This window comes from Erinaceus europaeus, chromosome 11, assembly GCF_950295315.1.
Source record: "Erinaceus europaeus chromosome 11, mEriEur2.1, whole genome shotgun sequence".
NCBI classification, from domain to species: Eukaryota; Metazoa; Chordata; class Mammalia; order Eulipotyphla; family Erinaceidae; genus Erinaceus; species Erinaceus europaeus.
The window spans coordinates 111559110-111571480 of NC_080172.1; the positions used below are offsets into that span (position 1 = coordinate 111559110).

Genomic DNA, 12371 nt, shown 5'->3' on the forward strand with positions numbered 1-12371 from the left:
ATCTAGGTCTAAATAGAAAGCATTTTTTCCCTAATTTATGGATACATGTGTACATATTCCCTACCTCATGGGCCCTGGTCTATATCTAGGTTTGGGTGCTTTCTCAGGAAGTGAACCACCCAAAATAGAATGAAGAGAAAGGATTGGTCCCATACAAGTAACAAGGCTGAAGGGCTGACCCTCCATGCCTGACTTCTTTGGACAGTTTGAAAGGAAGCATAATGAGGGGGTACTGGTTGCACTGATTAGGTTGGGATCAGTAGATGGAGTATCACTTGGTGTGAATAGAGAGAAGCATGCAGGAATGTGTTCTCCACCCTAGAGGTTTCAGGGCTGGGAGAAATATGGGCTTTAGAGAGGAAGTGGGAGGTGCCTGCTCTCTTAGGGTTTAAGAAGGCAATGGTTATTGCTATAATCAAATAACTTAGTAATTGGGTTAACTTTGAAAATCCTATTCATAAGAATTTGCTGGATCACACATGACTCCACCTTAATTTATGCCTTTTGACTCTATTGATATATAGCTGTATCTTGTAAAGTAACACCACTGGTTGCTTCTGTTCTTCCTGGTCTAAGTTTTTTTTTTTTTTTTTTTGCCTGGTAAAGTTTTTTTTTTTTCTTTTTTTCTTTTTTTTTTTATTTAAGAAAGGATTAGTGAAAAAAAACATAAGGTAGAAGGGGTACAACTCCACACAATTCCCACCACCCAATCCCCATAACCCCCCCCTCCCATGGTAGCTTTCCCATTCTCTAGCCCTCTGGGAGCATGTACCCAGGGTCATTGAGGGTTGCAGAAGGTAGAAGGTCTGGCTTCTGTAATTGCTTCCCCGCTGAACATGGGCGTTGACTGGTCGGTCCATACTCCCAGTCTGCCTCTCTCTTTCCCTAGTAGGGTGGGGCTCTGGGGAAGCTGAGCTCCAGGACACATTGGTGGGGTCTTCAATCCAGGGAAGCCTAGCCAGCATCCTGGTGGCATCTGGAACCTGGTGATTGAAAAGAGAGTTAATATATGAGGCCAAACAAATTGTTGAGCAATCATGGATCCCAAGCTTGGAATAGTGGAGAGGAAGTGTTAGGGAGGTACTCACTGCAAACTCTAATGTACTTCTGCTTTCAGGTATATATTTTGCAGTAGTTTATGGATACGTGTGCACATAAGCTCTCTCTCACAGAAACTGGTGTATATCTAGATTATGGGACTTTGTTAGAAAGTGAACTACCTGAGATGAAATTAGAGTGTACTATAAGAGGAAAGGTCTCACCCGAGTAATGAAGTTGAAGGGTTGTCATTCCACACGTGAAGTCTCTGGATACAGTCTGAGGTGAAGCATATTGAGGTGGCAATCGTTGCTTTGGTTAGGTTGTGATCGGCGGATGCAATATTATTTGGTTTGGATTGGGAGATGCATATGGGAAAGTGGGCCCTATCCAAGGGTTCCAGGACTGGGGGAAGTAGGGGCTCTATAGTAAAGATGTGTGGTTCCTGCTGTCTTAGGGTTCAAAAAGACAATCGATAGTTAATATTATCATCACTTTATTTGTTAATTGGGTTAACTTTGAAAAGTCCCTTTGTTATGGTTTGCTGGACAGTACCCAGTATCTTGTATATAGCTGTGCTATTGGATGCTTCTAATCTACTTGGTCTAGGCTTTTGAGAGAGTCCGCATATCAAATACATAGCCTATATATTAAAAAGATTCAGTTTGTCTTTTGAGAAACTTTGAGACATACAATTGATTTCCCCCTCTCATATTAATTAACTATTGATTTATATGTCTACATTTTGCTAGGAGTGTACATAAACACCATTCCCACCACCAAAGGACTGTGACCCATCCCTCCAGCCCACTCCCACCCCCCACTGGCCCAGGAAGCTGCATGTCTACCCCTCACTACTGGGTTTTTACTTTGGTGCCCTACTTACAATTTGATCAGGTCCTGCTTTTAGTTTCCCTTTCAGATCTTCCAAGTCAGCTTCTGTTGATGAGTGGGATCATCCCATACTCATCTTTATCGTTCTGACTTAGTTCACTTAACATAATTCCTTCTATCTCTTTCCAAGATGGGTCAGAGAAGGTGGGTTCATTGTTTTTGATAGCTGCATAGTATTCCATTGTGTATAGATACCACAGCTTTCTCAGCCACTCATCTGTTGTTGGGCACCTGGGTTGCTTCCAGGTTTTAGCTATTATGAATTGTCCTGCTATGAAACAACAGTTGAGACCCCCAAGAAAAATACTGGTCTAAGGTTTTAAGAGAGTCAATATTTCAAAGAACAAGTCATTATTAGAAATATGTTAACAATTTGAGCCCACTGTTAAATTCAATCTGATTACCATTTTGAAGTCTGATGTTCTTAGATTTATAGAATATATACTCAGACCAATGTACTACACACTAATTTTTTTTCTTTTTTAATTTTTTTTTGCCCCCTGACATATTTTTCTGTAGAGGATTGAAGCTGGACCTTGACACCTTGAGAATCAGAGTCTTTTTGCATAACAGTTACACTATTATTTTTGCCCTCTTTGTTGAAATCTTTGTTTAAATAGAGTAGGCAGCATCCACCAGCACTGAAGGTCCTGAATTCACATTCCCCCAGCTACACAATGGGAGGCCACACAGATCAAAAGAGAGCACAAGGAAATTGGTGTATTCTAATTTCTAACTTGAGTTTAATGCATTTGCCATGGAATAAAATTCCACAGTTTTCATTTTCTCAGTTTAGTCTAAACTAATTATGAAATGTGAGAATTAGATGAAGAAAGTCAGAAGAAGTGGGTAGAAAGAAGAAGTTGTCTGAAATGGGAGGGAATCAAAGACTTGGTCAGTCTGAACCTGGCCACTGCCTGCATTCTGGGTCAAAAACCTATGTTCATGGTTTTTATCTTCATCAATGCCCCGTTTTCCCTAAAGCAGTTGTAAGATGCAGGTGTTGGATTTACAGTCCACAGGAGAGAAGTTCTGGAGTGTGTGGACTGGAGACTACTTCCCAGTGTGCTCACTAAGGAAACAACTAGAGGCTGAGGGACCTTCAAGGAACGAGAATGCCAGACCCTGCTTGGAGGTGTGTGTAGACCTCTACCTCGATGGGAGACACAGAAATAATATATTCTTCTACCTACTGAACTGGATCAAGAAGAGAAAGGGAGTGCACCTTTGTTGTAAGACAGTGACAATACATTCACTGAGCAGAAAGAATGTCAAGCTTTTGCATACCATCTCATTCCCTGATGTGCAGGAGTTGCAAGTAAATTGCACCTGGACAATCTCAAACCTACAGACGTTTGGGCAATTTCTGGGCAGGATGAAAAACCTCAGTAGACTCTGTCTGGAGATCATCATACTTGAGGGAGTCCCATCAAACGAGTTGGAGAACCAGAATCATCTCATCTCTGAATTCACATCAAAGATCCTCCAGCTACTTCGTCTTCAAGAGCTGTACTTGGAATCTGTCTCCTTCCTCCAGGGCCATCTGGACCAGCTGCTCAGGTACGGTTGTGTCCCTGGCAGAGTATCTGAGACATTGGGTCTCAAGTTCCTTGCTTCTCAATTCTATTATCACTGATTATTGTTATTTGTCTGTTTGTCTCTAAAGACTAGTTTAGGATACTCCTGGAGATGAAACCTGAGAACATGGTGACTCAGGAATGAAAGCCATTTTACTTAAGCACTACACTGTTCCATTCTAACACATCTCTCTCATCGTAAATATTCCATCAGACTTTAACCATGAGAAGCTGAGGACCTAGTTTCACAGAGTTATGGAAGGAATACCTTGCTCAGATGCTTGGTGGAATATCCAGTCTAGTGAGTGTGTTTGGTTCTCAGGTTCAGGTCTGAAGAGGTCTCTTAGATGACTAGACAACTATTAGGGAAGGGGACTGTGAAGAAGAGATCCCACACAATGCCTCCAATTCCTGAACTGCAAGGTGTGACCAGGCAGGATTGTGAATACACAGCCAGTGCAAGTGTGCAGACGCTACTAAAGAGGCTTCAGCTGAGGAATGAGATATGTCAGGGAGGCCCTGGAGACTGGCAGGACCAGCAGTTTCTGTGGGATCCTGCCTCGCTCTGTTCTGTAACAAGATTCCCAGCCTTCTCACTCAGATCAGTAATGGTGCAGCCACTGTTCAATGAAGGTCTGATGAAAGTTGAGTGAGAGTAGTTTTATTTGGATCCAGTATTGCTGCCATTGGTGCCAACACTTTTCATTAGAATGGGAGACCTTTTAGAGTATGTCTTACTATGTACTACAGTTTTCATGCATTTATAAGGACACAGAGAAAGAAAGAACAATGAGAAAAGTATGCATATATCTGCCTGAATTTGAAGAAATGCATTTTAGAAATAGCAAGATTCAATCAAAGATTCATGTGAACACTGAAAAGAAAGAGTTTAGCTTTAAACAGCACTGGATTCCTTCAGTTTTAGATTAACCACGAGCCTTGATGTATCCTCACCTCATTCTTAATTTTCACACTTTTGCTGAATCCAATCTCCATCCTAACCTGCCTCTCTCTGCTCAGGAATATTCAAAACCAGCTGGAGGTCATCTCAGTCACTAACTGCACGTTAACAGAAGGAGACTTGACTCACCTGTTCCAGAGCCCACACATCCATCAGCTGAAGGAACTGTGTCTGAGAGATGTCCCTGTGACCTCTGTCAGTGATCCCCTGCAAGCTCTATTAGAGGTAAATGCAGCCACCCTCCAGGACTTGGACCTGAGTCTGTGTGGCCTCCAGGACCCCCAGCTTGAGGCCCTGCTCCCTGCCCTGAGCAGCTGCTCCCAGCTCAGCTCCCTCAACCTGCATGGGAACCATCTGTCCATGGCCACCCTGGAGAAGCTGTTGCGCTGCACCTCAGGGCTGCAGCATTTATGTCTCCAGCTGTTTCCTGCCCCATGGAGAGTTTCAGTATCCACGGAATTCTGCAGTCTGGGACATTTGACTTGCTTTGTACTCAGATCTCAAAGATTCTCCAGGATCTTAGATACTCCAGGTCCATTATGGTGAGCAGTTGTCACTGCTCATACTGTACGCAGAAGGTCTTCAAACACTGGGAGCCCATGTTTATACCCTGCTTTTCTTGTTTACATCATTATGAAAAGCTGTCTTTTAGAATCATTGGATGTGACATTTAGGAATTTGGCTCCTCAGTGCTCACAAACCCTGCTTCGGTCACCATAGCCATGTGATCCATAAGCAAAGGAAACCCAGCTCAGTGCTCACCTGCAGAGAATGCATTTGAATCTGAAATATGACAGCACTAAATGGGCATTTTTCTTATAGAATCAGATTTATGACTTTAATTCGACTTCCGGAGGCAGAGCTATGAGCAGCAGATCGCTTTCTCTCCTCTCCTCTCCCGGATCAACTAGGAATACCAAAGGAGACCACCCAGACCGAAACAAGACAGGACTAGAATGACCACAGAAACCCAGTAAATCACCCGTGAGTACAAACACGCGTGGATGGTGACAGAGAGGAGAGAGGGGCCTAAGGAGAGATTAAGTGACTGCTAACAGTTCAACAGTTTGTCAGTGGAGACACCACCTCCAGTCTGCTCCACCAACAAGGGGACAGCTGAAGGGAGGAAAGGACTCCCCAGAGACTCACCAAGTGCAACTCTGAGTCTCCATTGCTACTACCCTCAGAATCTGGAGCAGCAACAGGGAGGGACACCAGGATACAGAGATCTAACCGGGAAACTCAGGAGAAGACCTATACCTCGGTGGCATAGCTGAGGGGCTGTGAAAGTCTCTTTGCATAACCACTGGATTATCTCTGCCACACCCTGCTTTATCTCTTGGTCAGGAGTCAGTGATTAAGCTAAGAAGCCTATTGATAGTTTAAAAGCCCTCAGGCTCCCATAGCCTACAGGGGAAAAAAAAAGGCTTTTAGACCACTGAACTCCAACTCAGGGATTGAAAAAACTGTTAACTTATATAAAATGGTTAAAACAACAAGAAAAAATATTGGAGACTCGAACCAGGACAAGAGTCCAGCTAAAAGTCCTCCAGAGGGTGAAGCACAAAACAACAAGTTCAACATCCAAACATTAGCCAAGGAAATAATAACAGGAGTGAGTAAATAATTTGAAAAAATTGTAATCAGAAATGCAGGAACAACAAATGAGAATATGGAAGAAAATTCTAATAATCTCATGGTTATTAGAGAGCTGAAAGCTGAAATCGCTGAGCTAAGAAGGCAACTAGCTGAACAAGCTAAAACAGTAGCAGAGCAGGGCAACAAAATAGATGAACTCCAGAAAGCAGTAGAGGGCAGAGAGAATAGAATCAATGAGGCTGAAGACAGAATTAGCAAGATTTAGGATGAATTAGAGACAACTAAAAAAGAAGTAAGAGATCTCAAAAAGAGATTAAGAGATGCTGAAAACAACAACAGAGTCCTATGGGATGACTTCAAAAGAAACAATATACGCATTATTGGCTTACCAGAGGAAGAAAGAGAAGTGGAGGAAGAAAGCATTCTCCAGGCCATAATAGCTGAAAATTTCTCGAGTCTAGACAACACCAAAGACATAAAGATTCAAGAAGCCCAGAGGGTCCCAAACAGAATTAACCCAGACCTAAAGACACCAAGACATGTCATACTTAGATTGGAAAGGAATAAGGATAAAGAAAGGATCCTCAAGGCTGCAAGAGAAAACCAAAGAGTCACCTACAAAGGAAAACCCATAAGATTAGCAGCAGACTTCTCCATACAAACACTACAGGCCAGAAGAGAATGGCAAGATATCTATCGAGTGCTCAATGAGAAAGGCTTTCAGCCAAGAATACTATATCCTGCTAGATTGTCATTCAGACTAGATGGAAGCATCAAAACCTTCTCAGACAAGCAACAGTGGAAGGAAGCAACCATCACCAAGCCTGCCCTGAAAGAAGTTCTGAAAGGTCTCCTATAAATAGTCAGACCACCACAAATAGGACATATATCAAAACACTCTAAAACTCTACAAGAATGGTGTTAAAATATCTTCAATCTTTGATATCAATAAATGTGAATGGCCTGAATTCACCTATTAAAAGACACAGAGTAGGAAGATGGATCAGAAAACAGAACCCAACAATATGTTGTCTACAGGAAACTCACCTAACTCAACAAGACAAACACAGACTTAAAGTGAAAGGATGGAAAACTATCATTCAAGCTAATGGCCCACAAAAAAGGGCAGGAACAGCTATTCTCATATCTGACATGATAGACTTTAAAATAGATAAGATTAAAAAAGATAGGAATGGACACTACTTAATGCTCAGAGGATCAGTCAATCAAGAGGACTTAACAATTATTAATATCTATGCACCCAATGAGAAGCCATCTAAATACATCAAACTTCTACTGAAAGAGCTACAGCAATATATTAACAGTAACACAATCATAGTAGGGGACTTCAACATCCCACTATCTCAACTTGACAGATCATCAAGGAAGAAAATCAGTAAAGACATAAGAGAGCTAAATGAAGAGATAGATAAACTAGAACTATTGGACATTTTCAGAATCATTCATCTCAAGAAACTGGAATACACATTATACTCAAATCCACATGGATCATTCTCAAGGATAGACCATATGTAAGGCCACAAAGACAGCATCAGCCTATTCAAGAGCACTGAAGTCATCCCAAGCATCTTCTCAGACCACACTGGAATTAAACTAACACTTAACAATCATCAAAAGATTAGTAACAGTGCCAAAATGTGGAAGCTCAACAGTACACTTCTTAACAACTTCTGGGTCAAAGAGAAAATCAAGGAAGAAATCAAAATGTTTCGAGAGTTCAATGAAAATGAAGACACAAGCTATCAAAATATTTGGGACACAGATAAAGCAGTCCTAAGAGGGAAGTTCATAGCTATACAAGCACACATTAGGAAACAAGAACAGGCAGAAATAAACAGCCTGGTTGCACATCTCTAAGACCTAGAAGAAGAACAACAAAGGAATCCTAAAGCAACCAGAAGGACAGAAATCACTAAAGTTAGGGAAGAAATACATCACATTGAGAATAGGAAAACCATACAAAAGATCAATGAAAGTAAATGTTGGTTCTTCGAAAGAGTAAACAAAATCAACAAACCTTTAGCCAGACTCACAAAACAAAAAAGGGAGAAGACCCCAATAAATTGGATAGTAAATGAAAGAGGAGATATCACAACAGACACTGCAGAAATTCAACATATCATGCGAGGCTTCTATGAACAACTATATGCCACCAAGTTAGAGAACCTGGGAGAAATGAATGATTTTCTAGATACCTACCAACTTCCAAAACTAAGTAAAGAGGAAGTGGATAACATGAACAGGCCCATCACAGCTAATGAAATTGAAACAGTTATCAAAAATCTTCCCCAAAATAAAAGTCCAGGACCAGATGGTTTTACAAATGAATTCTACAAAACTTTCAAAGAAGAACTGATACCACTACTTTTAAAAGTCTTCCAGAAGATCGAAGACACTGGAATACTCCCTGCCAGCTTCTTTTTTTTTAAATATATTTTTTTATTTAAGAAAGGATTAATTAACAAAACCATAGGGTAGGAGGGGTACAACTCCACACAATTCTCACCGCCCAATCTCCATATCCCACCCCCTCCCCAGTAGCTTTCCCATTCTCTATCCCTCTGGGAGCATGGACCCAGGGTAATTGAGGGTTGCAGAAGGTAGAAGGCCTGGCTTCTGTACTTGCTTCCCCACTGAACATGGGCGTTGACTGGTCGGTCCATACTCCCAGTCTCCCTCTCTCTTTCCCTAGTAGGGTGTGTCTTTGGGGAAGCTGAGCTCCAGGACACATTGGTGGGGTCTTCAGTCCAGGGAAGCCTGGCCGGCATCCTGGTTCCCTGCCAGCTTCTATGAAGCCAACATCACCCTGATACCAAAAGCAGACACGGACACAACCAAAAAAGAAAACTACAGACCAATATCTCTGATGAACATAGATGCGAAAATATTGAACAAAATTCTAGCCAACCGGATACAGCAGTATATCAAAAAAATTGTTCATCATGACCAAGTGGGGTTTATCCCAGGCATGCAAGGTTGGTTTAATATACGTAAATCAATCAATGTGATCCACCACATCAACAAAAGCAAGACCAAAAACCACATGTTCATATCAATAGATGCAGAGAAAGCCTTTGACAAAATACAACATCCCTTTATGATCAAAACACTACAAAAAATGGGAATAGATGGAAAATTCCTCAAGATAGTGGAGTCTATATATAGCAAATCTACAGCCAACATCTTACTCAATGGTGAAAAACTGGAAGCATTTCCCCTCAGATCAGGTACTAGACAGGGCTGCCCACTATCACCATTACTATTCAACATAGTTTGGAAGTTCTTGCCATAGCAATCAGGCAGGAGCAAGGAATTAAAGGCATACAGATTGGATGAGAAGAAGTCAAACTCACCTTATTTGCAGAGGACATGATAGTATACATGGAAAAACCTAAGGAATCCAGCAAAAAGCTTTTGGAAATCATCAGGCAATACAGTAATGTATCAGGCCATAAAATTAACATTCAAATGTCAGTGGAGTGGCATTCCTCTATGCAAACACTAAGTTAGAAGAAATTGAAATCCAGAAATAAGTTCCTTTTTCTATAGCAACAAAAACAATAAAATATCTAGGACTAAACCTAACCAAAGAAGTGAAAGACTTGTATACTGAAAATTATGAATCACTACTCAAAGAAATTGAAAAAGACACAAAGAAGTGGAAAGATATTCTATGTTCATGGGTTGGAAGAATTAACATCATCAAAATGAATATATTACCCAGAGTCATCTACAAATTTAATGGTATCCCCATCAAGATCCCAAGCACATTATTTAGGAGAATAGAACAAATGCTACAAATGTTTATCTGGAACCAGAAAAGACCTAGAATTGCCAAAACAATCTTGAGAAAAAAGAACAGAACCGGAGGCATCACACTGCCAGATCTCAAACTGTATTATAGGGCCATTGTCATCAAAACTGCTTGGTACTGGAACATGAACAGACACACTGACCAGGGGAATAGAATTGAGAGCCCAGAAATGAGGCCCCACATGTATGGACATCTAATCTTTGAGAAAGGGGCCCAGACTATTATATGGGGAAAGCAGAGTCTCTTCAACAAATGGTGTTGGAAACAATGGGTTGAAACAGGCAGAAGAATGTAAGTGAATCACTGTATTTCACCAAATACAAAAGTAAATTCCAAGTGGATCAAGGACTTGGATGTTAGACCAGAAACTATCAGATACTTAGAGGAAAATATTGGCAGAACTTTTTTCCGCATAAATTTTAAAGACATTTTAAATGAAGCAAATCCAATTACAGGAAGACTAAGGCAAGTATAAACCTATGGGACTACATCAAATTAAAAAGCTTCTTCACAGCAAAAGAAACCACTACCCAAATCAAGAGACCCCTCACAGAATGGGAGAAGATCTTTACATGCCATACATCAGATAAGAGTTTAATAACCAACATATATAAAGAGCTTGCCAGACTCAACAACAAGACAACAAATAACCCCATCCAAAAATGGGGGGAGGACATGGACAGAATATTCACCACAGAAGAGATCCAAAAGGCCGAGAAACACACGAAAAAATGCTCCAAGTCTCTGATTGTCAGAGAAATGCAATTCAAGACAACAATGAGATATCACTTCACACCTGTGAGAATGTCATACGTCAGAAAAGGTAACAGCAGCAAATGCTGGAGAGGGTGTGGGGTCAAAGGAACCCTCCTGCACTGCTGGTGGGAATGTCAATTGGTCCAACCTCTGTGGAGAACAGTCTGGAGAACTCTCAGAAGGCTAGAAATGGACCTACTCTATGACCCTGCAATTCCCTTCCAGGGGATATATCCTAAGGAACCCAACACATCGATTCAAAAAGATCTGTGTACACATATGTTCTTGGCAGCACAATTTGTAATAGCCAAAACCTGGAAGCAACCCAGGTGTTCAACAACAGATGAGTGGCTGAGCAAGTTGTGGTATATATACTCAATGGAATACTACTCAGCTGTAAAAAATGGTGACTTCATCATTTTAAGCCAATCTTGGATGGACCTTGAAAAAATCATATTGAATGAAATAAGTCAGAAACAGAAAGATGAATACGGGATGATCTCACTCTCAGGCCGAAGTTGAAAAACAAGATTAGAAAAGAAAACACAAGTAGAACCTGAAATGGAATCGGAGTATTACACCAAAGTAAAAGACTCTGGTCTGGATAGGGTGGTGGGGAAAATACAGGTCAATGAAAAATGATGAATGAAATAGTGGGGGTTGTATTGTTAAATGGGAATCTGGGGAATGTTATGCATGTAAAAAAAAAAAAAAAGAAGAAGTAGAAACACAAAGCAGAAATTGACTGAGTTTGTAGTATGGCACCAAAGTAAGAAAGCAGAAGTACACTAGAGTTTGTAGTGAGTACCCCCCCTAACATTTCCTCTCCTCTATTCCAAGCTTTGGGTCCATGATTGCTCAACAATTTGGCTTCATATGTTAACTCCCTTTTCAGTCACCAGGTTCCAGATGCCATCAGGATGCTAGCCAGGCTTCCCTGGATTGAAGACCCCACCAATGTGTCCTGGAGCTCAGCTTCCCCAGAGACCCACCCTACTAGGGAGAGACGCAGACTGGGAGTATGGACCGACCAGTCAATGCCCATGTTCAGCGGGGAAGCAATTACAGAAGCCAGACCTTCTACCTTCTGCAACCCACAATGACCCTGGGTCCATGCTCCCAGAGGGATAGAGAATGGGAAAGCTATCGGGGGAGGGGTGGGATATGGATATTGGGCGGTGTGAATTGTGTGGAGTTGTATCCCTCCTACCCTATGGTTTTGTTAATTAATACTTTCTTTAATAAAAAAAATAAAAAATAAAAAAAAGTATAAAAAAAATAACTAAAAAAAAAAAAAGGAAATTGGGTGAGTAGGATGTGGTGCAGTAGATAAAGTGCCGGACTCTCCACCATGAGGCCCTGAGTCCCTCCTTCGTTGTGACACATGCCACTGTGATGCTCGGGCTCTGTCTCTCCATTTCACAGTGATATTAATAAATCAATTTTGTTATTTATTTATTTGTTTGATTGATTGATTGTTTATATTCCCTCTGTCTTTTAAAAGGATGGTATGAGAAATCTATTTGCCTTAAAATTGATCAGACAGTTTTGGCGGTAGCTCTGCTGGTTCAGTGCAGGTGGTACAAAGCACAAGGATCTGCATAAGGATCCCCACCTGTAGGATAGTGGTGAAGCAGGTATGTAGGTGTCTATCTTTCTCTCCCCTATCTGTCTTCCCCTCCTCTCTCGATCACTCTCTGTCCATCTAACA

The 12371-nt window shown here is 41.2% G+C and overlaps 1 protein-coding gene across 1 annotated transcript in view; it reads left to right on the forward strand.

Annotated features, from left to right (window-relative positions):
- LOC132541475 (PRAME family member 12-like) overlaps window positions 1-12371 on the forward strand; it is a 160479-nt gene that overhangs the window by 17960 nt on the left and 130148 nt on the right. The window contains exon 5 of the mRNA XM_060202381.1: window positions 3307-3492. Coding sequence (XP_060058364.1) covers window positions 3307-3492 — 186 coding nt within the window. The remainder of the gene's footprint in view (window positions 1-3306; window positions 3493-12371) is intronic.